Source organism: Balaenoptera borealis (genome assembly GCF_965194805.1).
Source record: "Balaenoptera borealis genome assembly, chromosome: 3".
NCBI lineage: Eukaryota > Metazoa > Chordata > Mammalia > Artiodactyla > Balaenopteridae > Balaenoptera > Balaenoptera borealis.
Window position 1 is genome coordinate 13,616,217 of NC_138866.1, and position 23,764 is coordinate 13,639,980.

The 23,764-nt window shown below is 39.2% G+C and overlaps 1 protein-coding gene across 5 annotated transcripts in view; it reads left to right on the forward strand.

Moving 5' to 3' along the window:
- The first annotated feature begins 1,054 nt into the window (after window positions 1-1,054).
- The window catches only part of NRDE2 (NRDE-2, necessary for RNA interference, domain containing), a 47,271-nt gene continuing 24,561 nt past the window's right edge, over window positions 1,055-23,764 (forward strand). For all 5 annotated transcript variants that reach the window (XR_014242217.1, XR_014242218.1, XR_014242219.1 and 2 more), the window contains exons 1-4: window positions 1,055-1,184; window positions 14,654-14,762; window positions 15,774-16,007; window positions 19,110-19,259. Coding sequence is in view for 2 of the 5 variants with exons in the window: in XM_082383660.1 (XP_082239786.1) it covers window positions 1,121-1,184; window positions 14,654-14,762; window positions 15,774-16,007; window positions 19,110-19,259 (557 nt within the window). In the remaining 3 variants the exon portion in view is untranslated. The remainder of the gene's footprint in view (window positions 1,185-14,653; window positions 14,763-15,773; window positions 16,008-19,109; window positions 19,260-23,764) is intronic.

Genomic DNA, 23,764 nt, shown 5'->3' on the forward strand with positions numbered 1-23,764 from the left:
ATGCTCATTCCCAGGTCAAGCAAAGATTTCATTGATAGGCCCCTCAAGGTACTGTACTGGACTAGGCCCCTTTAACAGTAACCAAAAGCCTCTGGACTGCCTGTCTTACTAGTCTTCTATGGTCCAGGAAATGGTTCCCTCTTGTTGCTTTTTCCTGTATCTAGAGTTACACTATTACAATCATTGATCTTATAGAACTATGTATTTGATCAATCACTTCAAGGCATCTGTTCATCATTAATTTTATCTGAGACTCAGTCACACATTTGGTTATGCAAGAAACAATAATCTTATAGAATAGACAGAAAACAAGTAATATAGCTAGAAACATTAATAAGTTCATAAATATGTATTTAAGCCAAGAACTTCCATAAGGTGTGGCCCAGTATTCTCCCCAGGTCGTCTGACCAGTCTATTCTGCACCAGTCACTATCTTTAAGGGAAATGACATATTGGCATTGTACATAAAGTTCACCAAAGATGCCTACACATACAGGGTGAGTGGTGGGTCATAAGTGACCCCTTACGGGATTGAGAAAGGAATGTTATCTTCTGAGGAATTACCCAGCTGGCACCAGAAAAAGAAAAATTGATCTTTATGGTTGAGCAGGTATTTCTGCCATTGGGGAGGTCTGGTTAATGCGCAATGCAGATGTATGATGCACACTAGACGGGAGGGAGGAGGTACAAATGGGCAGAGAAAAATTTTGTTTAAATTTTTATCTTGCCTTAAAATACAAATTTTTATTTCATCAAAACTGAAGCTTAGGGAGTTTGATTTGACTCAGTTAGGAAGCCATGGTGTGAACTCAGGGGTGTAATCAGAATCCCAACTTCCTTTAACTTTGTGCTCTGAACAGTCGCACCTCCAGTCTCAGCATTTTCCGGTTCTCACAGAAGCCTGACGGTACTAATTACTGGGAAGTGGTCCCTTCCGCCCCTCCCCCATCATGCCCCGCCCCCTTTCATTCCGCCCCGCCCCCGCGGGTGGGGTCCAGGCCAAAGGACCGACGGGAAAACTACACTTCCCAGAGTGCACAGCGACCGCAAGGGCCTTACTACCGGCCTCGGCTTCCCGGCGCCATTTTTGTGGAGTGAAAAGGCGGTGCGGCCTGTGATCATGGCGCTGTTCCCCGCCTTTGCGAGTGTTAGTGAGGCGCCCGAGAGTGGGAGCCCCAGGAAAGGTAAGCACACAAAAGGGATGAAGAAGGTACTTGGCAGGCTTAGGGCGGAGTTTCTTGGGCCCAGGTCTCGCCCTTGCCTTGGATTTGTTTATTCATTTGTATCCCAGAGTTCTCCGCGGTGCTGCAAAGCCTTGTGGGAGGAGCAGCGGCACTCGTCCGGGTTTCTGGGCTCGAGTTGTAGAGTCCAGAAGGAGAAAGAAAGACCAGGAGAGTCCTCGGAGCTGGGACTTCCATGTAATCATATTGTTGAGCCCCGTTTTCTCCCCCCAGCCTCAGTTCCTTCACCTGTAAAATGGAAACAGTGGTACTCCACATCTCGGGGAGACTCCTGATGCAAATGCTGGGTGTTCTTATTACAGCTTTTTTTCCTTCTCTGTTCTCCTTATTCTGAATTGTTTATTGGTCTCATACCTTTTGGCCGACCAAGAGCTAGAGAATTAGGATCCACAGGCTAATCAAACACAGTTTCTCTCCAGATGGGCACAAATTCTGGGAATAAGAACTAACATTTATTTATTGAGGGTCGACTGTAGGTCAGGTAATGGCATTACATATTTTATTTAAGCCTTAAGCGTTCCCAGATCTGCATTGTTAAAAACACAATGCACATAGTGAATTGTAATTTGAAGTGATTAATCCTAAATCATACCCTTATGTGGCAGAGTCCAGCTGTGTCTGACACCTTTATCGTATCCTGTCGTAATTCCTACATTTCTTTTTTTGGTATACTTCTCAAAATTGTGAGTAATTTCTTATATAATTAGTGTAATTTTGGTCATCCTTTACTAGACCGTAACATCCATGTAGTCAGAAACAGTGTTTGTCTATTCATTGCAGCATCGTTAACCCCTAGCACAGGCCCAAAGTATAGTAGGTGTTCGATAAATATTAGCTGAATGTACAGACCAATAGTAGGTACTTAACAAAAAAGTAACAGTACATACAAGGTGGGATGTTACAGATGACACAGGTGAACCAGAGGAATAATGACTTCTGTGGGGAAGTTCAAAGAAAGCATTATATAGGAGCTAACTTTGGAGATGGGTCTTCAAGAGGGTAGGATCTGGACAAAGAGATAGTGGAAGGGCATTCCAGGGCCTTCAAAGGCACGCAGGAAGGAAAACATGAGACCTCTGCAAAAAACTGCAAATAGTTCAATTTTTCTGGAAATGTAGAGGTGTAAGGAGGCACCTTGGGAAATATGGTTGGAACTGGTGATGAGGGATGGTACTGACTTGAATAACAGGCCAAGGGTTAATCCTTTTATTTTGGGAGCATGAAGTGGCAGGTTTACAGGGGAGTGTTGCTCTTGTCATTTATCTTAACCAGTATTTATTGGACATCTTCTGGGTACCCAGCATCAGGGTAATGATTGTAAAAGGGCTTTTTATTCTTTTTTAATTTATTTATTTTCGTTTTGTTTTTTTAATTTTTATTTTATATTGCAGTGTAGTTGATTTAAAATGTGTTAATTCCAGGTGTACAAGATGATTTAGTTATACATATACATATACCTATGCTTTTTCAGATTCTTTTCCCATGTAGGTTATTACAGAGTATTGAGTAGAGTTCCCTGTGCTATACAGTAGGACCTTGTTGATTTCTATTTTATATATAGTAATGTATATATGTTAATCCCAACCTCCTAATTTATTCCTCACCCCCCACCTTTCCCCTTTGGTAACCATAAGTTTGTTTTCTAAGTCTGTGAGTCTGTTTCTGGTTTGTAAATAAGTTCATTTGTATCATTTTTTAGATTCCACATATAACTGATAGCATATGGTGTTTGTCTTTCTTTTTCTCTGACTTCACTTACTACGATAATCTCTAGGTTTATCCATGTTGTTGCAAATGGCATTATTTCACTCTTTTTTATGGCTGAGTAATATTCCATTGTATATATGCACCACATCTTCTTTATCCATTCATCTATTGATGGACATTAAGGTTGCTTCCATGTCTTGGTTATTGTAAATAGCGCTGCAGTGAACACTGGGGTGCATGTATCTTTTTGAAATATGGTTTTCTCAGGGTATATGCCCAGTAGTGGAATTGCTGGGTCATATGGTAGTTCTATTTTTAGTTTTTTAAGGAACCTCCATACTGTTCTCCATAGTGGCTGTATCAATTTACATTCCCACCAGCAGTGTAGGAGGGTTCCCTTTTCTCCACACCCTCTCCAGCACTTATTGTTTATAGACTTTTTGATGATGACCATTCTGACCGGTGTGAGTTGATACCTCATTGTAGTTTTGATTTGCACTTCTCTAATAATTAGCGACGCTGAGCATCTTTTCATGTGCTTTTTGGTCATCTGTATGTCTTTGGAGAAATGTCTATTTAGATTTTGTGCCCATTTTTTCTTTTTTTTTTGATTGGGTTGTTTACTTTTTTGATATTGAGCTGTATCAATATGAGCTGTATGTATGAGCTGTTTGTATATTTTGGAGATGAATCCCTTGTCGGTCACATTGTTTGCAAATATTTTCTCCCCTTCTGTGGGTTGTCCTTTCATTTTGTTTATGGTTCCCTTTGCTGTGCAAAAGCTTTTAAGTTTAATGAGGTCCCATTAGTTTATTTTTGTTTTTATTTTCATTACTCTAAGAGGTGGATCCAAAAAGATATTGCTGCAGTGTATATCAGAGAGTGTTCTGCCTATGTTTTCCTCTAAGAGTTTTACAGCATCCGGTCTTACGTTTTAGGTCTTTAATCCAGTTTGGGTTTATTTTTGTGTATGGTGTTAGAGAATGTTAAGAGCTTTTTATAAAGTACTGTATTTTAAAAAATTTAAACACAACATTATTAGCCATAATGAAATTAACTATAATTCTTTAATATCATCTAATTGTCAGTTAATGTTCAAATTGCCAGAGTTGTTTCAAAAATGGCCTTTTACAGTTGGTTTCTTCAAGTCAGTATCCAAAAAAATCCAACACTGCATTTTGGATATGTCTCTTAGGTCTTTTTAAAAGATATAAAACAGTTTCTCCCTCCCTTCTATTTTCCCTTGTGATTTGTTGAGGAAACTGCATCATTTGTCCTATAGACATTTCCCACCAAATCCTTATGGTGTCATTTAACATGCTTCTCTACCCTAGAATTTCCTGTAAACTGATAGTTAGATGTGGAGAGTTAATTAGATTCAGGTACAGTGTTTTTAGTTGAAAATACCTCATTGGGTATGCTCTACACTTGCTGTTGAGCCAAATCAGGAGGATGAGCGGTCCAGTTTTCTCTCTTTTAGTAGTGAGATTGATCGGTGGATTCCTGGATGGCCTGATTCATCCATTATGAAGCTGCCCATCAGGCTTTCACCTAATGATTTTTGCAGCCATTTATGATTATTGCTTAGATCCACCGTTTCATTGGGATTACAAAATGGTTATTTTCCGTTTTTAGTATTCCTCCTATATTTATTAGTATCAGTTATCCTATAAAGAACTTTTTCTCAACACTGTTGGGATACCCTGAAATACAGTTCAGGCAGGAAAGACAGGATGAATACTTGATTTGTTCCTTTTGTCAGTTTACAGAATAACAAGTTTGGGTCTTGGCAACTTTTAGAGGTGACAAGTGAGGTGTTTCTCCCTACCCCCTTTAATTATGCACTCATGAATTTTTAACATACTTATATTTCAGTCCATTGCAAATACTCTTTTCTAATGCTTAAATTGTCCCATTTTTGGCTAATGGGGCCTTGATCAAGTTGGGCCTGTGTCTTTTTGGCATAAACCGGTTGTCTTTAATCACTTCCTTGCTTTCTGCCCTAAAAGCTGCCCAGAGCTCATCGCTTACATGTTTTATAATGGCCTGGAATTGACCATTTCTCAAAGGAACCCTGGTTTCTTTTAGTGGAAAATGGTATGGGTATGTTAAAACCACAAATTGGATGTTCGGAGTACTCATGGCACTGGGTTGTCATTACTTCTAAACATTTTCAGTGGCCAGAACCAGAAAGAGAAAAATACATCATGACTTCATACTGATATTTCTAATCCAAGTTTAAGATTATGAGATTTTTAATTGATTTCTTTGACTTACTATTTATATTTATTTCCTCTTATGCTGAAAATATTAGTTCTTAGTGCCATTAGTCCAACTATGTATAGGTCCAAAATAACAATAGTAATATGACTAATACTAAATAGTTCACTATTTCTTTATGGTTCTATTTGTCCTTAGGCTATATCCCACAACCCACGTGCTGTCAGATTACTGTGTTTTAAATTCACTTGAAATAATTCTCTGTGTGGTTTCATTACCAGTTTGATATACAATTAGGTATATTCGTTTTTAATTTTGGGGGATTGTGTTTTTCTTCTTTTTGATTTGGTCCCGTTTTGTAATGTTGTGAAACATTTACATGGTTCTAAAGTTGAAAATACATATAACCCAGTTATTTTCGGAGAAAAAACTTCCATCTCAATTCTCCAACTTTCCCCTACAGTTTAGAATTTTTAGTAGTCAATGATATCCTTCCGTTTTTTTCCTCCTTAATATGAGCAACTACATTTCCGTTCTGTTTCTCTTTTTTATTTTAATTTTTTGTTTTTCTATTAAAGTATAGTTAATTTACAATGTTTCAGATATGCAGCAAATTGATTTAGTTATACATACATATATATATATATATATATACTTTTTCAGATTCTTTTCCATTATAGGTTATTACAAGATACTGAATATAGTTCCCTGTGCTATACAATAGGTCCTCATCGTTTCTCTATTTTATATATAGTAGTGTGTATCTGTTAATTCCAAGTCCCAAATTTATCTCTCCTCCCCCCTCCACTTCTGTTTCTTAAATGCATATTATTCTTTATTTTACCTAAAATCCCAGACATCACTCTACAGTGGAGTATAGAAGTCTTCCTCACTTCTTTTGACTGGTACACAGAGCTCCATAGTGTGGATGTCACATACTTTATTCTGTCAGTCCCTATTAAGGACATTTTGACTGTTTCTGGTATTTTGCTGTTAAAAATAGAAGCACTGTACTTTTGGCCTTACACTATAAAATGTTATAAAAATGTAAGATGGTGTTAGTACTGGTGTGTGCAGAGTTTCAATCAAAAACAAAAACAGAAACAAAAAACTCCTGGACAGGAAAGATGAGCAATACCAAAGCAAGTGAGAGAGGCTCTGTTCTCCACTCTCTCGGTACTGTTAAGAGTTAGGCCAGGATTTAAGCAGGCGTCACACTCAGTAAGTGTTTTGGGGAGGCTGAATTCAGTAGCCTTCATTCTCTCAACAAACAGGTATCCAGCGCCTCCCTTGTGTTAGGAGCAGCAGAAAGACCCCAGTGTGTGATCCCTCCAATTCTCGAGCTTTTCTTTCTACACCATCAGATTTATTAGGCTTGTCTACTCTAAAACATTGTTGCTTGGGGGTTGAATATTTAGACAGAGTTGGGATGGAAGATATGAGGCATACGAGTCAGGTGTATTATTTATATTTGGGGAAGAAACTACACACATTGCCTTTTTACCTGAAACCTGCTCTTCTTTCTGTGTCCACATGTCAGAAAATGGCACCACCATTCTCCCAGGCCAAAACTTAGACACATACCTCAACTTGCTGTTTCCCCCATTCAGTTCTTCATCCGGTCCTTCCAAATAACTCTTAAATTTGTTAGTTTCCCTCTATTCTCACTGCCACTGCATAATTGTCACCACGGTCATCCCCTGGATTATTACAATGGCTTCCTAAATAGTCACTCCCTGAACCACTCTCCACACCGTAGCCAGAATTTTAAAACTACTTATTTAAAAACACTATATGTCTCTGATATAAACCATACCAGTGTTTTCTTAGGTCAGTCTCCCAAAACAATAGAAATAAAAACAAAACTAAACAAATGGGACCTAATCAAACTTACAAGCTTTTGCACAGCAAAGGAAACCATAAACAAAACGAAAAGACAACCCACAGAATGGGAGAAAATATTTGCAAATGATGCGACCAACAAGGGCTTAATTTCCAAAATACACCAACAGCTCATACAACTCAACAACAAAAAACCAAACAACCCAATTGAAAACTGGGCAGAAGACCTAAATAGACGTTTCTCCAAAGAAGACATACAGATGGCCGATAGGCACATGGAAAGATGCTCAACACTGCTAATTATTAGAGAAATGCAAGTCAAAAGTACAATGAGGTACCACCTCACACCGGTCAGAATGGCCATCATTAAAAAGTGTACAAATAACAAATGCTGGAGAGGGTGTGGAGAAAAGGGAACCCTCTTATACTGTTGGTGGGAATGTAAGTTGGTGTAGCCACTGTGGAAGACAGTATGGAGGTTCCTCAGAAAACTAAAAATAGAACTACCATATGATCCTGCAATCCCACTCCTGGGCATATATCTGGACAAAACTATAATTCAGAAAGATACATGCACCCCTGTGTTCATCACAGCACTATTCACAGTAGCCAAGACATGGAAACAACCTAAATGTCCATCAACAGATGAATAGATAAAGATGTGGCACATACATACAATGGAATATTACTCAGCCATAAAAAAGAATGAAATAATGCCATTTGCAACAACGTGGATGTACCGAGAGATTATTGTACTAAATGAAGTAAGTCAGAAAGAGAAAGACAAATACCACATGCTATCACTTATATGTGGAATCTAAAATATGGCACAAATGAACCGACCTACAAAACAGAAAGACTTACAGTCATAGAGAACAAACTTGTGGTTGCCAGGGGAGGGGGTGGGGTGGGGGGAGGGATGGATTGGGAGTTTGGGGTTAGTAGATACAAACTATTGTATATAAAATGGATAAACAACAAGGTCCTACTGTATAGCCCGGGGAACTAAATTCAATATCCTGGGAAAAACCATAATGGAAAAGAATATAAAAAAGAACGTATGTGTATAACTGAGTCACTTTGCTGTACAGCAGAGATGGGCACAACATAGTAAATCAACTATACTTCAATAAAAAAATTTAAAAAACCACTATGTGCCATTCACTGGTCTAAATGCTTTACAAATACATATTAAGTCACTGAATCCTCATAACAACCCTATGAAGTCGGTATTGTCAGCATTTTTAGGGAGGAGGAAACAGGCACAGAACCAGGATTTGGGCTCAAGCAATCTAGCCTCAAAACGTGTGTGCTTAAACACTACTCTTTGCTGCTGATCTTTTGAACCCTAGGCCTGATTTTGTCACCCTTGCTCAAAACTCAAGCATTTTCCCATTGCTCTTAGGGTAAACACAAACTCTAATATGGTTGTTTTTAAGGCCCCTGAACTTCTCCGGCTTCATTTTGCTCCTACTCCCCCTCACTCCCAGTGGTCCAGCCATAGCAGCTTTCTCCTGTTTCCCAGAGAGTCATGCTTTCTCACGTTCAGGCCTTTGTATAAGCCATTTCTCCTGCCTAGATGCTTCCTAGGAGCATATTTGCCTACTTTTTTTTCTCATCCTTTAGGTCTTATTGAGCTGTTCTCCCAGGCAGCTTTCTCTGATCCATACCTAGTTTGGACTAGGGAACCCAACTGTGTGCTCTCATTATACCCTGTAACTCTTCTTTATCTTGGCGTTTGTCTAATTGCATGTAAATGACTGCCAGTGTGTCCGCTCCCTGAGGGCTGTCCTGGGTTTGTCCATGCCTGGCTCTCAGTGAAGAAGTGCTGGATGAAAGGAGAAGACTTGGAGAGATTAGGTTTTTTGTTCCGAGTTGCACAACGAATAAACTTTAAAGCCAGTGTTTGAACGCAAGTCTTTCTGACACCGGAAAATGTATTATAAACCACACTGTGATATTGGAATGTTGGGGTTTGGTTGTTTAAACATTACCTTTGGGATCCCTGGGTCTCTTCAAATTGTAGGTTAACTCTGTGGAAAGGCTGACTCTGCTTAGATTCTCTGTACTCGGCGTCTTAAATGCAGTTCTTAGTCATGTTTGCCAGTGCTGTTTGTACGAATGCATGTGCTCTCACATTCTTTGTCAGGAATCAAGTGTTTCCATCAAAACAAAGAGCTTGGCTCATTCTTTTTAAAGGAATAACCCCCTTCCCTAATATAGATGCTGTAGAGCCCTAGAAATGTCTTTTGAATTATCCCTGAAGGGGTGGCGCTTGCCTCTGAGTTCACGTAAACTCATAATCAGTGCTATTTTGTTATACAGGTTTCCCCCACTATCTGAAGGTAGAGCAGCGTTCCGATGAAACCTTTCCTAAGCTGAAATGGTGTACAGTGAAGAAACAGTTACTTCAGGCCACGTCTTGCTAACGGATGCACAGAGTAAATGAGGATAAAGCACAGATACTCACAGACATAGTTCAAAGCTGTGGCGGCTCGATGCTGCGCTCCTTCCTGGGGAGGGAGCTTGGTGAGGCCACTGTTGCTGCTTGGGGTGCTCGCTGCCTCTCTGAAGGCTCGCTGCAAAACGAACACTGAAGGCTGCTTTCGCTTTTCGCTTTTTTTTTTTTTTTTTTTGGTAAAAGCGAAAATCCTCTTTGGACTTTGGCTAGTGAAAATAGGTACTAGTTGAAGGTCTTTCATAAAACGAAAGTGCCATAAAGTGAACTTTGGAAAAGCGGGGGAAAGCCTAATACAATGGGGAATGGGTGTAGAACAAGGATATTTTATCCACTTGTGGTTCAAAATTTGTTTTTATTTTTTTTACTTTTTAATTTAAAAAAATTTATTATTAATTTATTTATTTTTGGCTGTGTTGGGTCTTCGTTGCTGCGCGCGGGGCTTTCTCTAGTTGCGGTGAGCGGGGGCTGCTCTTCGTTGCGGTGCACGGGCTTCTCAGTGCGGTGGCTTCTCCTGTTGCGGAGCACAGGCTCTAGGTGCGCGGGCTTCAGTAGTTGTGGCACGCGGGCTCAGTAGTTGTGGCTCGTGAGCTCTAGAGCACAGGCTCAGTAGCTGTGGCGCACAGACTTTGTTGCTCCGCGGCATGTGGGATCTTCCCGGACCAGGGATCGAATCCGTGTTCCCTGCTTTGGCAGGCGGATTCTTGACCACTCTGCCACCAGGGAAGTCCCCAAAATTTGTTTTTAAAATTTAAATCTATTCATGACAATTCCTTCTTCCCTCCATCTGTAGTGGAATTGAATTAAAGCATTTTCACTAGTGATGGAGAAATAGAATTATATAATAAACTTATATAATCGCAAAAAGCATTTCAGCTTGAAGTATTCAGTGATAATTCATTATATTTTTTTCTGTAAAATTGCACACGATGTGGTTTTTGTAGATACCTGCCTGTTTTTGTTAGGCAGTAGTTCTAAAGTGGTTTTTCTGCCTGATACTTACACTCTTCTTCCTTTCTTAGATGTGTGTATGTGTATAGCAGGGTGCTAATTTCCAGGTAAGTTTCAACCTGTGATTTACTTACTAACCTGCCGGGACAAAAGGTTTGTCAGCTAGTCATCTTCTCTATCTTAAACCCTAGGCATGTGGTATCCTGCTAGTCTTCTCTGTAACGTGTTACATCCTGCTTGGTATGAGCACAGTTATCTAAATACATAATTGGTATTTGTAAATTATTTGAGGATGTAAGTAAATATAGAAAAGGACTTTGCAATCTGATTAATAAAGCATCTTTTGATCTCAGATGACTTTCTAGGATTCTGTGTAATTAAAATTTAAGAATGCAAATGTATCACATGAACAGTTAATGTTATGGTTAAATATAAGCACCACGTGAGCAGGGACTTGTTCACCACTGTGCCTCCAAAGCCTGGAACTGTGCCTGGACACATAGTAGATATTCCATTCTTTAATGATTAAATCTGAATTTACAATGAAGACTGGAAGAATTATTAAGTAGTACTTTATGCCTAGATAATGGCATGCTTTTAACAATCAAATTTTTTCAGTTCTGTAAATTAGTTGCTGGGGGTACAGGGATGCAGAGATATGATTCAGATCTTCATTCACTTTACTTATTCAACAAATATTTATTGACTCCAGTTACTTTGTACCAAGGCACTGTGCTAGGAGTTGGGAATACAGGAGTGAATAGTCATGGCTCCTGCCCTCATGTTTCTTTTGGTTTGGAAAGAAGGGAGTGGGAGGAGTGGAGGCAAGCTGGAAACTTGGATGCACAAGTTGTAAACCAGTTGGTATATTTGTTTGGCTGGAAGAATATTTTTGTCGTTTTCTTTTTTTCTGTTGTCACTCTCGATAGTGTCATAGTAATCATTACTCATCTGGTCCCTGTAAGGATTTGAGTTGTTGGCCTTTGGCTTAGACTATGATGGGAAAACTTGGCATGCAGATAATGAGATTGCAATGTGAAAATTGCTGTTGTAGCCCCCTGTACCGATTGCAGGGAGACTTAGGAAAAGCAACTCCTTAGTTGAGGCGGTGAAGAGTTAGCACCATGGCATGGTTAGAGGGGGCTGGATGGAGGATTCCCTGATCCAGATGTGTGTGTGACTTAACTTCTTTGAGCCTCCGACTATTGATCTGTAACTGAGGGAAGGGTATCCAGGCTGTGCTCCAGTGAGCCTTTGTGGACCTGCTCCCTCCCTGTGAGCCCCCAACAAGGGCATCCTGCTTTTTCTGTTCTGCATTTTGAACTTCTCTGAAAGATTGTGCTTGAACAGTGAGTTCCTTGGCTAAGAAAGTTTGAAAATCTCTGGACCAGGTGACCTCCCAAATTTTTCTAGGCCTAACACCCAATGATTATTACTTTAATATTCCACACATGGTCACTGTTAATATGATAGCTTCCCTCCTCCCACCCCCCAAAAAGCAGCAGCAACTTCTTATCAGGTAAAAATACCTTTTGTTCCTATAAAAGGTCATTTGATTGAGATGAAGGTCACTCAGAGGGTCAGTGATGATTTCAGTTCAAAACCCAAGTGTTTTAGTTCTTTATAAACTACTTTTTTTCCTCCCCACAGTGGTCCCATATGGCAAAGCCTTAAATGCATCCTTTAAAAGCTTTTTTTTGTACCTTCTGAAGGACTTTGGAGAGCTACACACATTGTTGTTTTAATGTATCTATTTCTTTACACTTCCTCTAAGCTGTCCTTACTATCCAGATATTTATGTAAAAATATAATGGACTTCTTTGAGAGCATCTCTCCTTGCATATTGTTTGTTCCATTTTTTCCCACTTTTCCTCTGCTCATGATAGAATCCAATTATTGTGAAAATAATTGTGATCTCAGTGAGCCACAGGAACTATTTTCGCATACCTCTTGCCAGGAATTAGGCCCAAGGGAAGGGAACCCCACAGAAGGAAAAAGGAGACAGTAGAAGAAAGACTGCATGAACAATTCTTTAAAGTCTTATTAAGTATGACCTTAAAAATTACTTGATCCCTTTGAGCCTTAGTTTCCTCTTCTGTACAGTGAAGATTGTAGTACCTCCTATAGAGGGTTGTTGTGAGGATTAAAAGATGTAAATTAAGTGCTGAACCTGTTGTTTGGCCTACAGTAAAGCCCTTCGTAAGCTAGATTCCCTCTCTTCTTTCCCTTTTTCCTGTGCTTTTCAAGGCACCTTTTCTCTTTAGGAACTTTCCTTCCTTCCTCCATCCCCTCTTTTCCACAAATATTTATTAAACTCCTACTGATGTATGTCAGGCATTGCTCTCAGTGCTAGGGATACAGCAGTGAACAAAATAAGGTGCTGTATCACGGAGCATACATTCTGATATCCCCTCTTCACTAAGATGCAGTTGCCATCAGGGACTAGAATACAGAATATATAAAGAACTCTTACAACTCAATAATAAAAGGACAACCCAGTTAAAAAATGGGGAAAGATTTGAATAACTGTTTCTGTTGAAATATGAAGGGCCAACAAGCAAACACATGAAAAGATTCTCAACATCGTTAGTCACCTGGGAAATGGAAATCAAAACCACAGTGAGAAAACAGCATACCCAGTAGGATGACTGTAATCTGAAAGACAGAGAGTAACAAGCTGGCAGCGATGTGGAGAAATTGGAATCCTCATACCTTGTTAATGGGAGTATAAAATGGTGCAGCCAGTTAGGAAAACAATCTGACAGTTCCTCAAAATGCTGAACATGAGTTACCATATGACCCAGCAATTCTGCTCCTAGATATCTGCCCAAGATAACTGAAAACATGTGTCCATATAAAAACTTGTACCTGAATGTTCATAGCAACATTATTTATAATAGCCAAAAAGTGGAAGCAACCCAAGTGTCCCTGAACTGTTAAAGGATAAAATGTGGTATAGATATAAAATGGAATTATTATTCAGCAATAGAAACGAATGGAATACTGATACATGATACAGCATGGATGAACCTTGAAAACGTTATGCCAAGCGAAAGAAGCCAGTTACAAAAGACCGTATATTGTATGATCTTGTTTATATTAAATGCCCAAAGTAGGCAGATCTATGGAGAGAGAAAGTAGATTCGTGGTTGCCTAGGGCTGGTTGTGGGAGTCCGAGGGCAGGAGGTGGGTGATGGGGAGTTACTGCTAATAGGTGTGGGGTTTCTTTTGGGGATGATGAAAATGTTCTAAAATTATCTTACAGTGACAGTTGCACAATTCTAAATATACTAAAAACCATTGACTTGTCCACTTTAAATGGGTGAACCTTGTATATAATCTATATCCCAATACAACTGTTAAAAAATGTAATTAACCCTTCTCTCTTCTAACTTCAACCATTTTGTGGGTCCTTTCTCCTGAGCATGTGATTATGCTCTGGCCTCCCATCCTAAAACAAAACAGGACAAAATACACACCCCTCCGTGGGCCCCCTTGCTGCCACCATTCTTCTTCTTTCCTTCACAGCCAAGACTCCTAAAAGTTGGAAAATAAGTAATTTAGAAATAGTTCATTATAGAAGAGTTAGAAATTAATGGATAAGCAGAAAGAAGAAAAATTTTGGACATTTAACCTCACCGCCCAGAGATAATCATTATTAACATCTTATATAATTTTAGCATTAATTTAAAAAGTTGACACCTTCTGTTTTTATTTTCACAGAGTACTGTTATAAGGAAAAGCTTATGTTAAGTTACTATACTAAGAACATTGGAATTTTTTTTTAAAGAAAAATATCTGAATCTTCTGGAATAATGTTAAGCCTGGTGGGTTTCTATGCATGATTTGATTTTTTTTAACTTCTTGGAATTGTCTAAATCAAATTTGGGGTCATTAAAACCTAATGCTTTGGAAGAGTTCATGCTCATTAGAGTGTGGATGGAATACATAAAGCCTTGTTGTATTTTAGGCCATGCTTATTACATGGCTTTTGCTTAAGCTACAGCCTGATATCACAAGAGGATTTCAGTTTTAAATATTTTAGAGTGTGTTAAAGCCCCATGCCCTATGAAATAACAATTTCATGGATTCCCTTCAGCTTCTGTGGACTGTTCAAAATGTCTGGCTGACGTTGGCTGTGAATTAAGATGTCAGCTGGTAAGATGGATTTCCTGCTTTAGAAATCCTATTGAGCTAATTTCATTGATCTTTTCTCCTTTTTGCCCATGTGCAGAATTAGACTGGCTGAGCAACCCAAGCTTTTGTGTTGGAACGGTAACATCTCTGGGCCAACAAACTGAAGAGGCCACAGCCTTTGTTTCTGAAGAGTCGCTACTGACCAGGTAGTTTTTTTGATATTTTTGATAGGTGGATTTTTAGTCTTTGTCAGCTTAGTTTGAATGATGCTCCTTAGAAAACACTGTGATAAGAGTTAAGTAAAACTTTTCCTTTTACCTGATGTAATGAGGTGATCTTTGACTATTTTCCCTTATCACTCTTACAGATTATCCTTTTTTTTCCCTTTCCATTGGAGTGGCAAGTACATGACACAGTTACTGCCAGTAATTAGGCCACAAGGGAAATGGCATCATTGTGATTCTTAAGTAACTTTATTAACCTCATTAGTAACTTTTAGAATATTGTAATTCAGGTATTTCTTTAGTTGCATAAAGGTAGGAGTTGCATGCAAAAATAGAAGGAGCTTTTGTAATAACATAGGATAAAACCTCATGAAAACTTTGGGGAAAGCAAAATGGCAAACATCTGTACCCAGCTTTGAAAGAATTTTGTTATAGATCACTGGACTGAGAAATGAGCTCTCTCACAAATATAGACCAAATGGTCTCATTAATACGATGTACTCTAAAAGTGTAGGAAGCTTTCAGAAATTGAGAATAGTTGATGCATGAGAGGGAGTAATAAGGAAGATCTCGTTATAACTTTAAAAAACAAGGACCAGAGTTAAACCTTTTTTTTTTTTTGGCATTAAGGATATGCTGGCATAATATGTAAGACTGAAAATAAACCTTTTATAGCATTAAAAAATACTGTATTTGATAAAATAACTGGTAGATTAATTTACAAATATATAGCTATGAAAATATAGGTTTACAAGCTTAGAAATCTTAGAAAGATTAGAATTTCTTCAGCTGATGTTATTTTAGGTCCAACTCTTAAATCTTTAAGGTGAGTTGCAATCCAGGAAGGTACTGTATAATGTATGGGCATATAGTAAGTCTGTGTGGGCATTTATAGAATTTCCTTTTGCATATTTGTTTATTTGCATATTTACTTACATATTATTTCCCTAATTCTCTTTTGAAAATAATTCTAATGTTGATTCTCCCAAACAGGAGTCCTCTGAATTCAGAGCCTTCAGATGAAAGTGACACTAACAGAAAGCCCAAACAAACAAGCAGAAAAAAGAAGAAAGAGAAAAAGAAGAAAAGGAAGCATCAGCACCACAAGAAAACCAAGAGAAAACGTGGGCAGTCAAGTAGCAGTGGATCTGAGTCATATACTGATTCTGAAAAGGACAGATCTTCCAGAAGCATCAGAGACAGTAAAAAGGAATCAGAGAAACCGAAGTAGGTTTTCTATTCTCAAATACCTATGATTTTTCAAATCTTGAATTTTTCTCCCTTGATCGTTGCCACAAGTTAGACATCTGAATGACTATTTAGCCACTCAATCAAAATGGAGTCGATAAATACCTCAGTAAAGTGGGAGAAAAACAAAAAGAGCTCTATCATTAGGTCAACATAAGAAAAGAAAACTTTCATTAAAAAAAAAAATAGGGCCATGATTTTATTTGAGAACTGTTATTTAGACACAGTAATGATTGTGTCAAAATCTGATTCAGACAGGAAGTCTGCAGGATTTCTGAAAGATGGCAGATGTGCCTTACAGTGGGCATGTGAACCAGTTCACTACTTAGCTTTACACGCTTCTGTAAAGAGTAAGAAAAATGTCTTCTTTCTCTTTCTTGATGTCTTCCTTTCAGTCACTCACATCAGAACCCCTGTGTGCATAACACACACACACACACACACACACACACACAGGTTAAGGTTAATATAGCACTCAAAAATAATCATTGCTTTTGTCCTTATTTCACATTTGTTTAGAACCACTGCGTTAAAGGTATAGAATGGCTCATGACCACAGTATTTCCTTTCCTTGGGGGCCTTTTTTCTCCCCGTGTTTCGCTCTGCTGTCTACGCTGAGCATAGTGTCCCAGGTGTTCTACAGGTTGACCCCAGAGCAGGTGCTTTTCCTCTCTGGTTAATCTAACTTCCTCTTACATAGGGAGGTACTTTTCCCATGCGTGAGACAGGTGGTTATGTGGTAAAACTACTTGAATTATTATTCCTCATTTAACTTTTTTCTTTTCTTTGTTCATGTGGTCTAGAAGAGAGAAAATTTAAGTCCTGTCCAAGGCATACTTGAAAAAATTTAGTGCTGTTAAGACTTCTGCGACTCTTGAGGTATTATTTGCTCTTGTGATGTGCTTAGAAGTCCCGTTGATGTCAGTGAGAGCTCTGGTCGGAGTGAGTCTGGAATCCGGCCCGTAGTCTCCAGAGAGGCAGACACCGTAGTCTTCCGGGACCCTTCTGTCAGCAGATCAGTGTTGGAGAATGCCGCAGTCCTCGGTGGCTCAGAGGACCCAGATTTATTTAGCCTTCTCTGTGTCTCAGGTGCTATCCCTGTAACCCTAGAGGAGGAAGGAATAAAGGAGTCTAGCAACAAGGTTTCGAACTTGGCTGGATTTCTGTGGGCGGGAACCACCCCACCTTGCTTGCCTTTGAATCCCCCCAGCGGTTGGCACTGGGCCTGATGTGGAGTAAACGCTCAAGTACGTTTTTGTTACATGAATGAATGGATGAATGTACCATTGATATTGTTGCTTTTTTTTAGTATGTCTTCAAAGCAAAATACATGAATTGCTGTGTGTTCTGAAGACTCATCTTTAACTATCTTTTTTATGGCTGAGGAAAATGAGTTTTAAAGGATTTCCTGGAACTGTACAGGAATGACCATAAGAACTTGAAAGATAGTTATTTTCGGCCTGTGCTTAACCACATCAGAGGTGATCGTTACAGCCTCTTGATAGTTTTATGATCCAAACAGCATTTTTAAGTCTGTTGATATTTTGTAGAATATCCCCATTAAGATCAGAGTGGATTGTTCTTGTCTTTGTCTTTTACTTTCTCACTACTCACTTCTGCAGTCTGTTCCTGGGACAGTGACCTGGAAGAATCGTTTGTTTCTGTACAGACAGGGAGTAAGATATTACTGAGTTGGGAGAGTGTTTCCGTGATGTCAGGAAAGCGGTCTGGAGGGAGGGGTGGGTTGCATACCATATGGGACTCTATTTCAGGGTGATCGAGGGACCGCTTCCCCAGAGGTCACAGCTTATAATTGACCTTTGTCTCCTAGGATGAGCTCTTCTTCACCTTCAGGGGGAGGCGCATCCTTCCTCGTACACAGCCTAGACCACAACCTGCTTCCTGACCGCAGTACCCAATAGGGGAGGAATGAGAGCTTGTTGCTCCCCAGGGGTGGTCTGCAGCCTGGCCCTTCCCGCCCCCTCTCCACACTGGCTTTCCATTTCTTTCTGGAATGCATCAGTCTCTTTCTCTCCCTTTGCTGCCCCTTTCAGTTTTTGTCATCAGAAAACCCTCCACAGTTGTTCTGGAGGGGAATGTGTTAAAAATCACCACGTATTTTAACCCGAGATGCATCATTCAACAAATATTTATTGAGTAGCTACTTTGTGTCCCTGAAATACCATTCCCTTGTGTTGCCAGCCAAGAGTGATTTAGAAGCCTTTAGAATCTTTATTTCTATCCGGGCAGAGCCAAAAAGCAAAGATGGAACAACACTTAATGGCTGTTTTGACTACTTTGGCACCTTCTTGTGTCAGCAGCATTATGAACTGATTTTCTTTAGAGGAAGAAAGATGTTAGGTGCCAGAAAAAAACCTCCCTCTTCTTTGACTCCTAGGGAACTGGTTCCATTTGTATCTGGAAGTCTGCCAAGTCACAAATTGGTTCAAAGGGATAAATAAGGGTCTTGTCTTATAGTGGACTCTCTGCCCTTTAGATAGAGGTCCAGACGTACAGGCAAAACACCCTACACAGAGCCCAGACTATAAAAACGAGACTTAGACCATGCCTAAGTAACACGCAAGACTGAAGCATTCAGAACTGTGGCTTTGTTGCTGTTGTTGTTAAGTTTTTAGTTGGAATAAATTATCTGAGCACTTTCAAGTAAGTTAGGCAAAGTTAGGGCAGCCTTATCTTTCTTTCTCTCTTTTTTTTTTTTTTTTTTTAGAAAAAGCCTTGTTTATAAATATACTTGAAAATCAAGTTATAATCATTTAAATGAATTATTTTTTTAAAAAACACCTATATCCTTCACGTGTATTTCTGGGATAAGTTGACTTCATTTCTTGGTAAAGGGTCACTTAGTGTTGACAGTTTTTGCTCTGTATTTTAAAACTTTCTCCAGAGTAGGAGTGCTCTTCCCATTTTTTTGGCATGTGCACATTTTATGTACTTAGGTGTGCTTGATGCTGTATGGAGTTTGAAATGTGTAACTTTCACATTTCTGAAACGTGAAATATGTAACTGGGAGATTTCTAAGTGCCTCTTCCCTTTTCTTGTTCACCTTCCTTTGTCCCACAGTCAAGAAAATAATGCCACTGCTGATATTGGACGTCACTTTGTTTGGCTTGAGGACATTCAGGCTCTGACGGGAGAAACCTTCAGAACAGATAAGAAGCCGGATCCTGCAAACTGGGAGTATAAGTCTCTTTACCGAGGAGATGTAGCAAGGTATCCATCGTGATAGCTCTCCCTGGTTTTCCCTGGTGGGAGGGAACTTCCTTCTCCTCTGTGCTCACTCAGCACTGTCTGTGTCTCTTTGCCTCCCCACCCCCCCCATCGACTCTGTTGACTTTTATCCACTGTTAAGTTGTGTAGGCATAAACAATAGAAGGTGAGTAATCTCACATTCTAAAATAAAATTTTAAACCTTGAGATCAGGACCCAGGTCAGATTAATCTTATTTAGCCATGGTGCTTGGCATAGTGTGTGGCATAGTAGGTGTTCAATGAATATTTGTAGAATCAATGAACTGAAAAATACCTTGAAATAATTGTGACTATCCGTAAACCATTTGGTCTAATCTATATGCCGTTCTTAAAAGTTACAAAAGCCTTCTATTTATCCACCCCCTGCAACGCACACATGCCATTTTAAAAAATGACATTACATGGTAATGACTTTTTCAAACTGTTTCCAGCATACATACGTCACCAGATAATCGTAAAAATAGGTGATGGTATTTGCTTCAGTAATGAGTTTAAACTTTTCTCCTCTAATCTGTCAATCAAAAATATTTGAATCCTCAATAAACTCTTTAGACACTTAGTACTTTGTAAGAACAATAATACACAGTCTCTATTCCCAAACAGCTTATAGGTGATGAAAACTGAAGGTAGAGAATCATGGAATATACAGCCAAGAGGAGGCCTTGAAGATCATTATCATTCTTCATGGGCTAATTACTTTTTAAAGTAAATTTTAGTTCCCATTACTTTGCTGCACCTCCACATTTTAGTCATGTTGTCATTCATTGTGACACTGTAACTCACCACATAAGCAACTCCAACTAAAATTTCCTCTATGATGAGTTTATATCAGTTATTTTTTGGTGCATATTTGTATCTCCATACTGTCTACTAAAACCTCATGGCAGGGAGTAAATGACTATCATATTTAAAGTGTATTTGTGTATTTTTAGAATGATTTTAATGCTCCCTAAATTCTTGTGTGGTTTTTCATGCCACAGATGTGGGGATACACAGCAAATGCTGGCTTGGCAGGAAGTATGTAGCATGATCCTTTGCGTGTTCTCTCACTGATGCTAGCCTGTCTGACCCTCACAGCTGCCCCATGAAGAGGGGGCACTCTGATTTTACCAACGAGGAAAGGAATCTCAGAGATGAAGTACCTTCTCAAGGTCATACAACCAGGAAGCAGGAGAGTTGGGGTTTAAACCTGTATTTCTCTGACTTCAAATGTTCTTCCACTGTCCACAAAAAGAGGAGACAGGTTGGGTGGTAGGGCATTTTCTAGGTTGGGAAACAGAAGACTCTGGTTCTCATTCTGACTTTGCTGTTGACTAGTAATGTAATCCCAGGCAAGTCTCTTAACCTTTCTGAGCCTCCATTTCTTCAGTTGTAAATTGGGAATTGTAACGCCTGCTGTGCCTTACACTCAAATATCAAAAATGTTTGCTATGAAATTAGAAATTGGTGTGCAAATAGAAAGAGTTATTATTTAGTAATAGATTGAAAAAAGGAAAAAATATGAACAGAGAGTGGCTCTTGAGCCTCTGCTAATGAATGGCCCAGAGCTCAGGAAGCGTAACTAAAGACAACTTTATTAATCTAAACTGCAAAGAGACTACTACAAAGGGCTTAGGACATTGGTGTGATTTCCTAGTAAATTACTAAAACTTGAGTGAGGCAAGTCTTGCCCAGATTAAGAGTTGTACAACTGTTAGTGTCCAGGTCTGAGAAGCTGTTGGTCCCATGGCACTCTGAGCTGCTCAGGGCACGATGGGAACACTGTGTCAGGCACTGAATTGTCACACTTTTTAAGAGGGATACTGACAAACCAAGAGCATTGAGAGGAAGGTGAGCAGACACTTGGCTAAGGCAGTCGTGTGAGGATGAGGTGAGGGCCTGTGGGTGTTTGGCCTCTGTCAGGGATATGGTCGTCGTTTTGTAGGCTTTGTTGGACTGTCTTCTGGAAGGTGGGTTGGCAATGTTCTGTGTAACTTGGGAAGCAAACCACGACCAGTGAGTGGAAGTTTGGCTCAGCATAAAAGCAATCTAAGAGTGTGAACATCCCAGCAATGATGTGGTGTGTTTTGTAGCATTGTGGTAAGCAAGGGTCAGGTTCTAAAGTTAGTGTATAACAGGTCAGAATTACCTTTGGAAAATTCCGTAGGACTAATATACTATCTGTCAGTGAAGTTCAGCTAGTTTTTTCTCCATTTTTGGAAGAGATTATTGTTTCTTTGGCTATATACCAGATGAAATAATTGGCTTAAGTTTAGGAGCCAAGTTGTATGAAATAATAATAATAATTTTAAATTTATCTAGTCCTTACTGTATGGCTAAAGACTTTACATATATAATTTAATTTTTTTTCTATTTATTTATTTTTGGTTGCATTGGGTCTTCGTTGCTGCGCGTGGGCTTTCTCTAGTTGCAGCGAGCGGGGGCTACTCTTCGTTGCGGTGCGCAGGCTTCTCATTGTGGTGGCTTCTCTTGTTGCAGAGCACGGGCTCTAGGCGTGCGGGCTTCAGCAGTTGCGGTGCATGGGCTCAGTAGTTGTGGTTTGCGTGCTCTAGAGCACAGGCTCAGTAGTTGTGGCACACAGGCTTAGTTGCTCCGCAGCATGTGGGATCTAATTCCCTGACCAGGAATTGAACCCATGTCCCCTGCATTGGCAGGCGGATTCTTAACCACTGCGCCACCAGAGAAGTCCCAGGACTTTACATATGTAAACTTTTTTGATCATCCTAGCAATTCTCTGACATAAGGTACTGTTATTATCCCTGTTTTACAGACAGGGAAACTGAGGCACAGTTTGTTTGTTTGTTTGTTTGTTTTTTAAAGCTTGATCATGGTCACCCAGTTAGTAAATGATGGAGTTGGAATTTGGACCTAGGCAGTCAGACACTGAGAAGGCATGTGTGAATTGAATTCAGCAAAGGAAAGGTAAATTCATATTGCCCAGCCCAGCTTACTCGGGGGCTCAGACCCACTGAGTGGATTCAGGGCAGAACTGGGTGTTTGATTTAAACATATTCTCTTCCCAAACCCTTTCCCTCTTTCTTTTCTTTTCATTTCTTTCACTCTTTCTTTCTTTCTCTCTCTCTCTTTTTTTTGGGGAGGTGACTTAGTGCCTATATCTGAATTTATTTAAATTAAATACATGTGATATCACTCACTGAACCTCCAAACAAAGTGGGGGTCCCTACTTCTGGAATTATTCAAGTGAAGACTAGCTGATTATTTGGTAAGGATTTTATAGTAAAAGTGCCTTTATTTGGGGAACTATTGCATTAATCCTAGGTCCTGTCCAATTATTAAGGTTCTATGATAAGTGATAAATTATATAGAACCTAAATATCCAACAGTAGGGAAATGGTTAAATAAATTATGACACACTCTTCCAATGAACCAGTTTGGAGCCAATAAAAATTGTATTTTCTAAAACTAATGGTATGGGGAAATGCTTAAAAGTAGGGAGGAAAGCCTGAAGCTATATATCAGCTATTTTAAAAAAGGATGTGTGTGTGTGTGTGTGTGTGTGTATATGAATATATGCATATGCACATTATCTGAAAGCTGATACTTAATAATGTAGGCCAGTAGCATTTTTTTCTCCTTTATCATTTTCATCAAATTTGTTACAAAAGGAAGCTATTAAAATCAGTTTTATAAAATGCAGTTTTAAAGTCAGAAAACATTTTTTAAGAGATTGAATATCTAAAATATTGTTCCTTTTTAGTGAAAATAAAAGAAAATAGTAATTAAGGAAAACAAAACTAGTTTTTAACTTAAAATTTGTTTCTTAGGGGATGAAAGGCTTATATAGAGCTATTTTAGCCTATTTTATCTCATCACCCCTTTGCTAAAGTTGTTTGACTCATAAATGGAAAGGAGAGAGATTATCCAGAGGTAATCCAGGAGGAACTGGGAGAGAGGATAAAGAGAAAGGGTTTGAGAGAAAACTTGTGTGTGTGAGAGAAACTATTCCCCCAAAGTGGAATTCACCACGCTGGAGCAGTGAGGGAGGCACAGGCAAGCAGAGAGCTTCTCAGGTCTCTGTTGACAGTGAGGAAGGAAAGGAGGTGATGGAGCTGGACCAGGATGAGGTGGGAGAGAAGCTCTCTGGGCGTTGACAGAAGATGGCAGCACCTCTCTCTTGCTTTTTTCTCTCCACAGCATTTTATTGTGAAAAAATTAAAAAATACAGCCAAAGTCGAAAGAATTTTACAGTGAACACTCACATAACCATGCCCTACGTTCTACCATTAATGTTTCTGTGCTTGCCTTGTCACATATGTGTCCGTTCGGCTATCTACCCACCCATCTTAATTTTTGGATGCGTTTCAAAGTAAATTGCAGAAATCAGTACACTGCCCCCTAAATACTTCAATGTGCATATCATTAGCTAGAGTTCAAGATTTGCTTATTTTTTTCTTTTGATTTAAAATTTACTTACAGTGTAATAATCCACATCTTTATCTGCTGAGT